The 14,423-nt window shown below is 48.2% G+C and overlaps 1 protein-coding gene across 1 annotated transcript in view; it reads left to right on the top strand.

Moving 5' to 3' along the window:
* Positions 1 to 412: 412 nt before the first annotated feature.
* The window catches only part of lars1b (leucyl-tRNA synthetase 1b), a 30,225-nt gene continuing 16,214 nt past the window's right edge, over positions 413 to 14,423 (top strand). The window contains exons 1-20 of the mRNA XM_083687750.1: positions 413 to 520; positions 772 to 893; positions 1,180 to 1,267; positions 1,873 to 1,953; positions 2,424 to 2,564; positions 2,876 to 3,037; positions 3,773 to 3,885; positions 4,798 to 4,861; positions 5,528 to 5,595; positions 5,954 to 6,179; positions 6,425 to 6,512; positions 7,191 to 7,267; positions 7,692 to 7,745; positions 8,190 to 8,330; positions 9,027 to 9,104; positions 9,504 to 9,589; positions 10,242 to 10,307; positions 11,140 to 11,222; positions 11,969 to 12,107; positions 12,442 to 12,654. Coding sequence (XP_083543876.1) covers positions 515 to 520; positions 772 to 893; positions 1,180 to 1,267; positions 1,873 to 1,953; positions 2,424 to 2,564; positions 2,876 to 3,037; positions 3,773 to 3,885; positions 4,798 to 4,861; positions 5,528 to 5,595; positions 5,954 to 6,179; positions 6,425 to 6,512; positions 7,191 to 7,267; positions 7,692 to 7,745; positions 8,190 to 8,330; positions 9,027 to 9,104; positions 9,504 to 9,589; positions 10,242 to 10,307; positions 11,140 to 11,222; positions 11,969 to 12,107; positions 12,442 to 12,654 — 2,096 coding nt within the window. The 5' untranslated portion in view covers positions 413 to 514. The remainder of the gene's footprint in view (positions 521 to 771; positions 894 to 1,179; positions 1,268 to 1,872; positions 1,954 to 2,423; positions 2,565 to 2,875; positions 3,038 to 3,772; positions 3,886 to 4,797; positions 4,862 to 5,527; positions 5,596 to 5,953; positions 6,180 to 6,424; positions 6,513 to 7,190; positions 7,268 to 7,691; positions 7,746 to 8,189; positions 8,331 to 9,026; positions 9,105 to 9,503; positions 9,590 to 10,241; positions 10,308 to 11,139; positions 11,223 to 11,968; positions 12,108 to 12,441; positions 12,655 to 14,423) is intronic.

Below are 14,423 nucleotides of genomic sequence, written 5' to 3'. Positions count from 1 at the left end.
GACTATTTGTTGTGCTCATCAGGGAATGTCATTCCATAAGAGCCCTTAAAAAAAAAAACAATAAAAAAAAACAAGGCTATTTGAGGGTATCAGTCATTTGTTTACAAAGTCTTCTGTGACCACACAAACATAGACAATGGAGTAATATGTGCTTTATTGCTTTGGTTATCTGAGCTACATTAGAAATGCCTTTCTATGGTTATGATGAGGTAATACAATTGTTCTATTGCTATCATAAAAGATAAAATAAGTTATAAAAGTCACAATTAATTATTTGAAAATACATAAATTATCACTGACAGTGGCTCTCTCTCTGTATCACTTTTTTGGAAAAGTAAAGTGTTATTATGGAGAAACTACATTTCCCAGAAAACAATGCGTTTCGCACGAGCTTTTCCTTTGCTGTCGATGTCATCAGCCAAGTGCCGAAGCGGCGTGGATCCTTTGACAGGTTTTCAACAGTTTCTACTGTGGCCAGTATATTACATCGTATAAGCCCATCAGTAGAACCAAAATGACGGTAAGTCGTGACTATCCGCTCGGCTTGTGAATGCCTCTCGATCTTTGATATGTTTCAGTTTGATATTAGGCAGGTTTTCATTGCTACTCTTTCAGCTAGCACCGCTAGCAAAAGTGACTTGTATGGCATTCAGCAGCAGCAGAGTTAGCTACTGGGGAATGCTGACGCTGAAGTAGCAAGTCAATAACTTTCATATTGTATCATGTTGATTATTATCCTGACTTTAGTTTAAAACTTGTAAATATTTGCAGGAGCGAAAGGGTACAGCAAAGCTGGACTTCCTCAGAAAGATAGAGGAAGAAATCCAACAGAAATGGGACAAGGAAAAGACGTTTGAGTGTGATGCACCCACCACCATTGGGGGAAGCGCAAAGTAAGACCCAATTCCTAAGCCCCCCCATCTCCTACTCCCTATGCACTTGTGGACATCGGAGGGGATTTGACAGGTGTAAACAATGTGGCTTTAATGCGACCAAGCCTATGACGAGGCTCGGTGGATCTGTTGCCGTATTGCTGACACACCTGTCACTCCGCAAGTGCATAGGAGTTTGGGGCTTAGGATCTAAGGGGGAGATCATTCTATCAGCTCTACCTTAGCTGTTATGTCCGCTGTTCGTTTTTCAACCGTTCTAATGTACCATGCATTCTGTCCTTTGCAGCAAAAACAAGTACTTTGTCACCTTCCCCTACCCTTACATGAACGGAAGGCTGCACCTCGGTCACACTTTCTGTCTGTCCAAGTGCGAGGTAAGGTTCTACATAGATATGACCTGTGTTGTGCTTATTAAGTTATCTGGCAACGTTCAAGATGGATATGTTGATGTGACCATTGTAAGCAATGGTCAGCCCCCAAACCCCTGCCCGATCACTCCGCTCTTCCACCTCGGCTGGCCGTCTGGCACCGCCGCCTCTATGTGGATGCAGCGGCCGCGCCACTCGGTCACGGCTTTTCACTGTCCTGACGCCCCGTTGGTGGACCGAGCTTCCCACTGCTGTCATGACTGCAGAGTCACTACCAATCTTCTGCCGTAGATTGAAGACCCATCTCTTCAGGCTACATCTTAACTGTCCCTCCTAAAGACCTCTTCATTCCCACTACCCCCCTGTACAAATTTCTCTCCTGTAAAAAAAGGTTATTCTTCCTTCTTCTAGCATTGTGACTGCCAATAGCCCCTGGTCCTACCATAGATTACTTTTTCTTATGATGACTGATGGATAAATGATTCACTTACTTAAACAAATGTATTTGTTGTAAATCGCTTTATATAAAGGCGTCTGCTAAATGCCATAAATGTAAATGAAAGGATATTACACCTTGCTTATACATGTTGTCTCTCTGAATGTCCTTGCAGTTTGCTGTGGGTTTCCAGCGCTTGAAAGGGAAGCAATGCCTGTTTCCATTCGGGTTGCATTGTACAGGAATGCCAATCAAGGTGAGGAGTTACTCTGTCTCTCATGCTGAGAATGAGGAAACGCAAACAAATACATCATTATACTTTCACTTCAGTCGATACACCAAGACACGTGGTCCTCTGTGGCTCAGTTGGATGTGGCTCTGCATGCCGCTAACAACGCTGAGGTTGTGGGTTTGATTCCTGCTGGGACCATATATACTAAAATGTATGCACTCACTGCAATGTAAGTCGCTTTGGATAAAAGCGTCAGCTAATTGGCATATTATACATTTTAGGTCCATATCCTGGTTATTTAGTAACTTGAAGCAGACATATTTTCCAGAATAATAATATATTTTCCAGCTGCTAAATGAGTCAGCGTATCTTGAATGTATATAAACCAAGAGTAATCAAAGCTTATTTGTCTGGTACAAGCAGTATTTCTTGCTTTCAAATGTAAACAAACACAAGCGGACAGTTGAATGTTGTCTCCTGCTCTTGCGCCCCAGGCCTGTGCAGACAAGCTGAGGAGAGAGATGGAGGTCTATGGGAACCCACCCCAGTTCCCTGACGGAGAGGAGGAAGAGGAGGAGGTGAAGCCCTCGTTTGAAGATGAGATCATAATCAAAGACAAAGCCAAGGGAAAAAAGGTGAATGATTGAAATATCAGTTGGCTATTTTCTCTATCCATATATGGAGAGAGATATTGTTAACTCTCATACATACAAGATAGTTAATTCAGTGGCTCCGGGGTGAGGTTGCCTCCAGGCGCTGATCTAGGATCAGATTAACGCCACAACAATTCTCATCGTCAACATTTAGCGGTAAACTCAAGACTGACCCAAAATCAGCAGCATCATAAGTGCAACTTTATCAAACTTATTCAATGAACTATCACCATTTAGAATTGTATGGTAATTGTGTGTGTGTGTGTGCGTGCGTGTGCGTGTGTGTCCCTCAGAGCAAAGCAGTGGCAAAGGCCGGTGGGGCCAAGTTCCAGTGGGAAATTATGAAATCTCTGGGGCTGAATGACCAGGAGATTGTGCCGTTTGCCAACGCAGAACACTGGCTGGAGTACTTCCCTCCCCTGGCCATCAAGGACCTGAAGAAGATGGGTGTCAAGGTGATGGACAATGACCAAAACCAGTAAACTGGACTCTCTTCTTTATTTCTTGCTTATTTCTTACTTTATTCCCCCCCCCCCATTCTACATGACAGACATTCACACCTGCTCTCATCTACACAATACATGTATATTTCTATCTCAAGGTTCTGTAACATTCCATTCTCCGAAACGGGTCCTTTTTGTTACACTGCACCCCTCAATGTCCCTCTCGTACCATTTGTTGGGTGAAGATTTACAGGAAAAATTATATTTCATGTGCTGTTCAGTGGAGGTAGAAATCGGAGGACGGGCTCATTGTAATGCATGGAATGAGGAATGGTGAGGAATTTTATTGAGTATGTGTTTAATACCATTCCTCATTCCATTCCATGCATCACAATGAGCCCCTCGTCCTCCGACTTCGACCTCCGCCAGCCTCCTCCAGCCTCCCCTGGTGCTCTTCCTGACCCTAACCCCAACCCATGGACCTCTTCACCCCCACTACAAGTTTTCTCCTGTTAATAATAAAAAAAAAAATTAAAAAAAAATCTTCTAGCCTTGTGACTGCCAATGGCCCCTGGTCTGAGCATTGATTACTTTATCTTATGATGACTGATGGATAGATGATTCACTTACAACAAATACATTTGTTTAAGTAAGTCGCTTTGGATAAAGGCGTCTGCTAAATGCCGTAAATGTAAATGTCTTCCAGCCGCGCTCTTTCTAAAACATGATCATGACGCCGCATTGCAGGTGGACTGGCGCCGTTCGTTCATCACGACCGACGTCAACCCCTTCTACGACTCGTTTGTCAGGTGGCAGTTCATCACCTTGAAAGAGAGGAAGAAAATCGCTTTTGGGAAAAGGTAAGCAGTTGTAGAAGGTGTAATTTCAGGGCTATTACGGTTCTGCCCCGCTGTATCCCTTTTCCCGTGTAAAGTCAAGTGCCCGTCTCGATGCCGGCCTGGAAAGTCTACGAGAAGGTCAAGTACGGCCCGCAGCGCACAATGAAATGCTTCAACACAACGTGTCATGCCTTTGTTTGCTTTTTATTTTTATTTTTACGTCCGAATGTTGTGGAAGCTGACAACGGTATCCCCTGTAGCCGGTGTCTTATATTCCCTGGCTGTCTCATATCTCCTGTAGCCTGGGTCTCATATCTCCTGTAGTCTGGGTCTCATATCTCCTGTAGTCTGGGTCTCATCTCCTGTAGTCTGGGTCTCATATCTCCTGTAGTCTGGGTCTCATGTAGCCTGGATCTCCTGTAGCCTGGGTCTCATGTCCTCTGTAGCCTGGGTCTCATGTCCTCTGTAGCCTGGGTCTCCTGTAGTCTGGGTCTCCTGTAGCCTGGGTCTCATGTCCTCTGTAGCCTGGGTCTCATGTCCTCTGTAGCCTGGGTCTCATGTCCTCTGTAGCCTGGGTCTCATGTCCTCTGTAGCCTGGGTCTCCTGTAGCCTGGGTCTCATCTCCTGTAGCCTGGGTCTCATGTCTTCTGTAGCCTGGGTCTCATGTCCTCTGTAGCCTGGGTCTCATGTCCCCTGTAGCCTGGGTCTCATGTCCTCTGTAGCCTGGGTCTCATGTCCCCTGCCTGTCTGCAGGTCCTCTGTAGCCTGGGTCTCATGTCCTCTGTAGCCTGGGTCTCATGTCCTCTGTAGCCTGGGTCTCATGTCCTCTGTAGCCTGGGTCTCATATCTCCTGTAGCCTGGGTCTCATGTCCTCTGTAGCCTGGGTCTCATGTCCTCTGTAGCCTGGGTCTCATGTCCCCTGCCTGTCTGCAGGTACACCATCTACTCTCCTAAAGACGGACAGCCCTGTATGGACCACGACAGACAGACTGGAGAGGTGAGGTTTCCTGCCCGCAGGGCATCATGATTTAGGACTAAGATCAGTGTGTATCATGATTTAGGACTAAGATCAGTGTGTATCATGATTTAGGACTAGGATCAGTGTGTATCATGATTTAGGACTAGGATCAGTGTGCAGTGCATCATGATTTAGGACTAAGATCAGTGTGTATCATGATTTAGGACTATGATCAGTGTGCAGTACATCATGATTTAGGACTAAGATCAGTGTGTATCATGATTTAGGACTAGGATCAGTGTGCAGTACATCATGATTTAGGACTAAGATCAGTGTGCAGTACATCATGATTTAGGACTAGGATCAGTGTGTATCATGATTTAGGACTAGGATCAGTGTGCAGTACATCATGATTTAGGACTAAGATCAGTGTGTATCATGATTTAGGACTAGGATCAGTGTGCAGTACATCATGATTTAGGACTAAGATCAGTGTGTATCATGATTTAGGACTAGGATCAGTGTGCAGTGCATCATGATTTAGGACTAAGATCAGTGTGTATCATGATTTAGGACTAGGATCAGTGTGCAGTACATCATGATTTAGGACTAGAATCAGTGTGCAGTGCATCATGATTTTGTACTAGGATCAGTGTTCATATGTGACTACAGATCTATAACATGCCTTTCTTACTTGCCTTTTAGGGAGTCGGGCCACAGGAGTACACCCTGATTAAGATGAAGGTGGTTGAACCCTACCCGACTAAACTAAGGTACTCCCGCACTGTGTGTAGGAGAATATCACTAAATGTTTTCTGTTAGCAAAACACTTTTATAACTGGTAAATCCGATACATTTTATTTCTTACATTCATAGTAGTTCCATTATGGATAAAACGATGGGCCCACTGGGACCATATTTACTGAAAAATGTGTGCACTCACTGCAATGTACGTCGCTTTGGAAAAAAGCGTCAGCTAAATGGCATATATTATTATTATTATTATTATTATATTCAAATGAACATTTATTATATCTAGAAGCACAGTAGCAACGAGTTGTCACTTTAGGAAAGACTACCACTTTATGTGAATTTGAATTGAATTGAATTTTAATATTTTCTTATTTGTAGTGGCCTTAAAGGCAAGAACGTCTTCCTGGTGGCGGCGACCATGAGGCCAGAGACCATGTTTGGCCAGACTAACTGCTGGGTGAGACCGGACATGAAGTACATCGCCTTCCAGACGATCAGCGGAGACGTCTTCATCTCCACCAGGAGGTCGGCCAGGAACATGTCCTACCAGGGCTTCACCACAGACAACGGGAAGATCCCCCTGGTCATGGAGCTGTTGGGACAGGTGTGTTCACGACTGACCACACACACACACACACACACACACACACACACACACACACACACACACACAATGTATTTATATATGAGTGTTAGTGTTCGCCCCCCCTCTCTCTCTCTCTCACACACACACACACACACACGCGCACACACATTATTTCTGAATATGAGTCTGGACACACACACATTATTTTTGAATATGAGTCTAAAACACAACACACACACACGTAACAAACATCCCGTCTGTAGGATATCCTCGGCTGTGCCCTGAGCGCCCCCCTGACGTCCTACCCGACCATCTACGCCCTGCCCATGCTCACCATCAAAGAGGACAAAGGTACGGTTGGGAATGAAGTCCTTGAAATGCTCCAAATAACACCTCTCTCTGTTGGACACAGCGCTGGGGGCCTCCCCCCCCCCCTCCTCTGAAGAGTTAAAGTCAGGCAGGCAGAAGTCAGCATAGAGCACGGTCGCTGAAACGGAATACAGATGACTGTAACCGACAGGAACCATGGTAGTGTGGGGGGGTGGGGGAGGTGGGGGCGGAGGCGGAGAGGAGGCAGAAAATCGGAGGACAGGGGGCTGCTCATGGTGAAAGCATGGAACGGAATGAGGAACGGTATGAAACACAGGCCCCCCCCGTCCTCCGATTTTCTGCCTCCTCCTCCGCCGGCCTCCCCTGGGTTACTGATGTCAGGCCCTGGGGGTGGGGGGTTGGGGGGGGGGGGGGTGCTGTGTACCACACACAGTGAGTGTCACGTGGGTCGCCTCTCGTTTGGGCAGGACTGAGTCATTACAATGAATTATTTTCGGTCTGGCTGTTGCTGCAGGGGTCTACAGCAAGCGGCGTCGGAATAGTCTAATTGAAATGTCAGGATGCAAGACGTCTCTGTCTCATGTCAGCTAGAGAAAACAAGCGGAGAAAAAAATGACATTCTCCCGGGGGAAACGGGGGGCATTTGTTGTTTGTTGTTGTTGTTTGTGGAGTGACGTTGGCCCTGTTTGTGACCTCTAGGAACTGGAGTTGTCACCAGTGTTCCGTCTGACGCCCCCGATGACATCGCGGCCCTCAGGGACCTGAAGAAGAAACAGGTGACGCTGTGCCCTATGTTGGTCCCACCTGTCTGACCCTCTCCCTGTCTGACCCTCTCCCTGTCTGACCCTCCCCTCCCTGACCCCCCCCCCCTCCCTCCCTGACCCTCCCCTTCCTGACCCCCCCCCTCCCTCCCTGACCCCCTCCCTCCCTGACCCCCCCCTCCCTGACCCTCCCCTCCCCAACCCCCCCCCCCCTCCCTGTCTGACCCTCCCCCTGTCTGAACCCCCCCCCCTGTCTGACCCCCCCCCCCTCCCTGTCTTGGTGTAATGGCCGGTCCTCATCAGTGTACTCATCTTTGCATAGTTGACCCGATAAATGCCTTTATGCATCATGCCGTTAATCAATATTTTATTATCTTATTTCAATTATTTTCTGCCTTTTGACAGATGAAGTAATTTATAATTTTAATTTCTTCTAAAGCCCCTGAGAGAGAAATATGGAATTGAAGATAAGATGGTGTTGCCTTTTGAGCCGGTAAGCAGAAATTACCCATTAAAACCCTTTTCTCTCACACCCTCGCTCTCCTCAGCCGCCAGACCGCACAATATGTGCCTCATATTGTCATTGCCGCCCCGGGGGTGTGTGTATAGTGTGTGTGTATAGTGTGTGTGTGTATAGTGTGTGTGTGTAGAGTGTGTGTGTGTAGTGTGTTTCTGTGTGTGCGTGCCTGCCTGCCTGCCTCATCCTCACTGCCTCCTCTCACCTCCAGGATCTCATCATTGAGATCCCAGGTCTCAGGGAACGTGTGTGTGTGTGTGTGGTAACTAATAAAGCTGTATTGTATTGCTATTCTCCTCCAGGTGCCCATCATTGAGATCCCAGGCCTCAGATAACCTGTCTCCTCTCCTGGTGTCTGCGTGTGTCTGTGTGGTAACAGATGGACTAATAAAATAGTATTGTATTCCTCTCCTCCTCCAGGTCCCCATCATCGAGATCCCAGGGTACGGGAACCTGTCTGCCCCCGCCGTCTGTGACGAGCTGAAGGTCCAGAGCCAGAACGACAGAGAGAAGCTGGCTGAGGCCAAGGAGAAGGTGTACCTCAAGGGCTTCTATGAAGGGGTGAGTCTCCTCCAGGCACCTGGAGTCATTGATGCCAGAAACCCTCCGATGGCCCAGCCAGCTCACACCTGTCACACCTGTGACAGGCCCAGCCAGCTCACACCTGTCAGATTGTTCCTCGGGAGGACGAAGGAATCGAAGCCGGGGCAGCCGGAACCTTCCGGGGGGTGGCCCGCCTTTCTAACCCCGACTACTGCAACGCACTCTTGTCCGTGCTCCCCGCCTCCGCCATCAGGCCTCTGCAGCTCATCCAGAATGCTGCCACCCGTCTGGTGTTCAATCTTCCCAAATTCTCCCATATCACCCCCCTCCTTCACACCCTTCACTGGCTCCCGGTAGCAGCCCCCAAACCCCTGCCCGATCACTCCACTCTTCCACCTCGGCTGGCCGCCTGGCACCGCCGCCTCTACGTGGATGCAAAAATCTTCCTTCTTCTAGCATTGTGACTGCCAATAGCCCCTGGTCCTAGCATAGATTACTTTATCTTATGATGACTGATGGATAGATGATTCACTTCCTTCCTCAAATGTATTTGTTGTAAGTCGCTTTGGATAAAGGCGTCTGCTAAATGCCATAAATGGAAATGAGGTCTGAGGATTCTGACAGTGCACTGTTGTGTATCTTCTCTCTCTCTCTCTCTCTCTCTCTCTCTCTCTCTCTCACTCTCTCTCATTGTCTCTTTCTCTCTCCCCCCAGATCATGCTGGTTGATGGATACAAAGGACAGAAGGTCCAGGACGTCAAGAAGCCCATCCAGAAGATGATGGTGGAGAAGGTTGGCTCTTCATTTTCATACCAGCTGTTTTTGTCCAAACCTCTGTGTTGTTGTAACCTGTGGGGGGGCCCATGTTCCAGGATGGGGGGACATTGTGGGCTGGGTGGGGGGGCTTTTGTGTGTGTGTGTGGCCTGTGTGTGTGTGTGTGTGTGTGTGTGTGTGTGTGTGTGTGTGTGTGTGTGTGGCCCGTGTGTGTGTGGGGGGGCCCATGTTCCAGTGCGGGGGGACATTGAGGGCTGGGTGGGGGGGCTGGTGTGTGTGGCCCGTGTGTGTGTGTGTGTGTGGGGGCCCATGTTCCAGGGCGGGGGGGACATTGAGGGCTGGGTGGGGGGACGTGTGTGTCTGTCTCTCTAAGCGTCTGTGTGTTATTGTAACCTGTGTGGGCCTGTATGTTCCAGGGTGAAGCCCTGGTCTACATGGAGCCAGAGAAGCAGGTGATGTCCCGCTCGGCAGACGAGTGTGTGGTGGCGTTGTGTGACCAGTGGTGAGTACAGACACAGCGTGGCCACTGGATCGCACGATCATAACCGACTTGCGTTTTTTCACGTCAAGATACCGCTAAAACACAGCGGAACACGGCACCGCTTCCGCTTTCCACAGCGATGCCATTGGGGGTCAAAGAGAGTCACTCTGTCGTGGCTAATGGTCGGATTCGGTGGTCTTCTAAGTGTTGAGGTGTCCCCCCCCCCCCCGTTGTTGGAGTGCGGTGGTTGCTTGGATGGTACACACCACAGCACCGCAGCACCACAGCCAGCTGTACCATCCAAGCAACCACTGCACTACTCTCATTCTCTCTCTTTCTCTCTCTCTCTCTCTCTCGTGCTGTGGTGGTGTGAGTCCTGTGGTGGTGTGAGTCCTGTGGTGGTGTGGTCCTGTGGTGTGAGTCCTGTGGTGGTGTGGTCCTGTGGTGTGAGTCCTGTGGTGTGAGTCCTGTGGTGGTGTGAGTCCTGTGGTGGTGTGGTGGTGTGAGTCCTGTGGTGGTGTGAGTCCTGTGGTGGTGTGAGTCCTGTGGTGGTGTGAGTCCTGTGGTGGTGTGAGTCCTGTGGTGTGAGTCCTGTGGTGTGAGTCCTGTGGTGTGAGTCCTGTGGTGTGAGTCCTGTGGTGTGAGTCCTGTGCTGTTCTCTCCTGTGTGACAGGTATCTTGATTATGGAGACACGGAGTGGAAGCAGCAGACTCTGGAAGCCCTGAGGCCCCTGGAGACGTGAGTTATTATGATGTTCTCTTCCACCCTCCTCCACCTCCTCTACCTCTACCTCCTCCACCTCCTCTCTCTACCTCCTCTACCTCCACCTCCTCTACCTCTACCTCCTCCACCTCCTCTCTCTACCTCCTCTACCTCCACCTCCTCTCTCTATCTCCCCACCTCCTCCACCTCCACCTCCTCTTCCTCCTCCTCCTCTTCCTCCACCTCTCCCCTGTCATTATGTTGGAGCTGTCCTCTGCCTCCCCACCTCCTCTCTCTACCTCCACCTCCTCTCTCTACCTCCTCCACCTCCACCTCCTCTTCCTCCACCTCTCCTCTGTCATTATGTTGGAGCTGTCCTCTGCCTCCCCACCTCCTCTCAGTCATTCTACCAGCATTAGACATAAGTTTAGAGTGGAAAAAACCCTCCAGTAACTTCCTATGAAGTTGACTCCTGCAGTTTTCCAGTCCCAGTTAGATTAGTACATGATGAAATGTTTTGATTTCTCTGGATGGGTTTAGGACCAAGCCCTTCGATTTATCAGGACTCAGACGACTGCCTCTCTCTCCTGTCTTAATGCCAATCTGTCTCTCTCTCCTGTCTGAATGCCAATCTGTCTCTCTCTCCTGTCTGAATGCCAATCTGTCTCTCTCTCGCCTGTCTGAATTCCAATCTGTCTCTCTCTCCTGTCTGAATGCCAATCTGTCTCTCTCTCCTGTCTGAATGCCAATCTGTCTCTCTCTCCTATCTGAATGCCAATCTGTCTCTCTCTGCTGTCTGAATGCCAATCTGTCTCTCTCTCCTGTCTGAATGCCAATCTGTCTCTCCTGTGTGTGATTGACTCTGCAGGTTCTGTGACGAGACCAGAAAGAACTTTGAGGCGACTCTGGCCTGGCTGCAGGAGCACGCCTGCTCCAGGACCTACGGCCTCGGTAAGGAATCTATTTCTACATTCTACAGAATGTAGAATTAGATTCTAGAATGTACAACACAGAATGTAGAATTGGAATGTAACATTTAGAATGTAGAATTAGAATACAGAATGTAAAAAAAAGAAGAAAAAAAAAGAATGTGTAACTAGAATGTAGAATAAGACTGTTGTTCAGTGAAGAGCTCCTGGTCTGAGGCCAGCTGTCACAGTGATGCAGGTGTCACGGCCCCCAGAGGGCGACACTGCCTCAACAAACCTCTCACACGCTGCCTGGTCTGAACCCACCTCTCTGCAGTTCTGTCCTCTAAACACAATCATTATCTACTCAGACTGTTTGGGTGGAATTAGCGTCTTGCGGTTCACAAGAAAGGAGAGTGGATTTGTGTGGACTAGATGGAGCCAGAAGCCCCAGAATAAAGCAGAGAGGGTTGTTTTGGTTCTGGATGCACCCAGCAGCAGGAGAGACACACCTGCCTGATGATCTCTGAGCTGGGACTCAGCAGGTCACCAACAACAGCCATCATGTGATAAGCTTTCCCCTTAGTTCACAGTGGCGGGTGACTGATTGTGTTTTCTCTTTTTCTCTATCTCTCTCTGTGTGTGTGCGCACGTGTGTGTGTGTGTGTGTGTGTGTGTGTGTGTGTGTGTACATCTGTACTGTGTGTGTGTGTGTTCTCTCTTTTTCTGTGTGTGTCTATCTGCGTGTGCGTGTGTGCGTACGCTTCTGTACTGTGTCTGTTGCCATAGGAACGCGGTTGCCATGGGACCAGCAGTGGCTGATCGAGTCCCTGTCCGACTCCACCATCTACATGGCCTACTACACGGTGGCCCACTTCCTCCAGGGGGGGCAGCTGAACGGCCAGGGACCCTCCCCTCTGGGCATCAGGTACGCACCTGGTTACCCAGCATGGGCCTCCTCACCACTGGGATGACTGACATGCACACCTCCAGATCATAGATAGAACAAGATGTATCGCATCTGAAGTCATGTGTTTGATGTCACAATACATAGTGAGTGTTGTTAAGAGCATGATGTGTTGTGTTTGAGACTCGTGTGACCATGGTTGCTTGGTCATGGATATAGTGGTCAAGCCATTTCTTTCTCTCTCTCTCTCTCTCCTTCCCTCTCTCTCTTTATCTCTCCCCCGCTCCCTCTCTCCCACCCCCACTCTCTCTCTCTCTCTCTCCCTTCCCCCCTTCCCTCCCCCCTCTACCCCCAGGCCAGAGCAGATGACCAGAGAGGTGTGGGACTTCATCTTCTTTAAGAACTCCCCCTTCCCCAAGACGGACATCCCCCAGGAGCACCTCCAGAGGCTGAGGAGGGAGTTTGAGTACTGGTACCCCGTAGACGCGCGAGTGTCTGGGAAGGACCTGGTCCCCAACCACCTGTCCTACTACCTCTACAACCACGTGGCCATGTGGCCCAACGACAGGTGAGATACCTGTCTGTCTGTCTGTCTGTCCTGCTGCCTGTCTGTCCTACTACATACAGTTAGGTCCGGAAATATTTGGACAGTGACGCAATTTTCATAATGTTGGCTCTGTACGCCACCACAATGGATTTGAAATGAAACAATCGAGATGCAATTGAGGTGCAGACTTTCAGCTTTAATTCAAGGGGTTGAACAAAAATATTGTATGAAACATTTAGGAATTGCAACCATAAATAAAATGTTAATTTTTAATACTTTGTCGAGAATCCTTTGCAGGCAACGACTGCCTGAAGTCTGGAACCCATGGACATCACCAAATTCTGGGTTCCCTCCTTTGTGATGCTTTGCCAGGCCTTTACTGCAGCTGTCTTCAGTTGTTGTTTGTTTGTGGGTCTTTCTGCCTTTAGTTTTGTCTTCAGCAAGTGAAATGCATGCTCGATCGGGTTGAGATCAGGTGATTGACTCGGCCATTGCAAATATTCCACTTCTTTGCCTTAAAAAACTCCTGGGTTGCTTTCGCAGTATGTTTTGGGTCATTGTCCATCTGTACTGTAAAGCGCTGTCCAATCAACTTTGCTGAATTTGGCTGAATCTGAGCAGACAGTATATCCCTAAACATTTCAGAATTCATCCAGCTGCTTCTGTCCTCTGTCACAATATCAATAAACACAAGTGACCCAGTGCCATTGGAAACCATGCATGCCCATGCCATCACACTGCCTCCATCGTGTTTTACAGAAGATGTGGTATGATTCGGATCATGAGCCGTTCCAAGCCTTCTCCATACTTTTTTCTTCCCATCATTCTGGCACAGGTTAATCTTAGTTTCATCTGTCCAAAGAATGCTGTTCCAGAACTGGACTGGCTTTTTTTAGATGTTTTTTGGCAAAGTCTAATCTGGCCTTTGTATTCTTGAGGCTTATGAATGGTTTGCACCTTGTGGTGAACCCTCTGCATTTGCTCTTGTGAAGTCTTCTCTTTATGGTAGACTTGGATAATGACATGCCTACCTACTGGAGAGTGTTCTTCACTTGGCTGGATGTTGTGAAGTGGTTTTTCTTTACCATGTGATGGATCCTGCGATCATCCACCACTGTCTTCCGTGGACATCCAGGCCTTTTTGTGTTGCCGAGCTCACCAGTGCATTATTTTTTTCTCAGAATGTACCAAATTGTTGATTTGACTATTCCTAATATTGCCTCTATCTCTCTGATGGATGTTTTTAGTTTTTGCAGCGTAAGGATGGCCTGTTTCACTTGCACTGAGAGCTCCTTTGACCACATGTTGTGAGTTCACAGCAAAAGCTTCCAAATGCAAATGCCACACTTGGAATCAACTCAGACCTTTTACCTGCTTAATTGATAAAGAAATAACAAAGGAATAGCCCACACCTGTCCATGAAACTGCTTTTGAGTCAATTTTCCAATTACTTTTGGTCCCTTGAAAAAGAAGGGGCTACATGTAAAAGAGCTGCAATTCCTAAACCCTTCCTCCAATTTGGATGTGAATACCCTCAAATTAAAGCTGAGAGTCTGCACTTTAAGCCCATATTCATATATAACTGTAACTTGAATATGTTTTGGTGAACAGCTAAAATAACAAAAATTGTGTCAGAGTCCAAATATACAGTATATCGACCTAACTGTACCTGTCTGTCTGTCTGTCCAACTACCTGTCTGTCTTACTACCTGCCTGTCCGCCTGTCTGTCCTGCTACCTGTCTATCCTACTGCCTGTCTGTCCTACTACCTGTCTATTCAATCGTACACC

The sequence above is a fragment of the Argentina silus genome (genome assembly GCF_951799395.1).
Source record: "Argentina silus genome assembly, chromosome: 2".
NCBI classification, from domain to species: Eukaryota; Metazoa; Chordata; class Actinopteri; order Argentiniformes; family Argentinidae; genus Argentina; species Argentina silus.
Note: the sequence above shows the minus strand (reverse complement) of the source record. Positions and strands in the feature narration are given on the sequence as shown.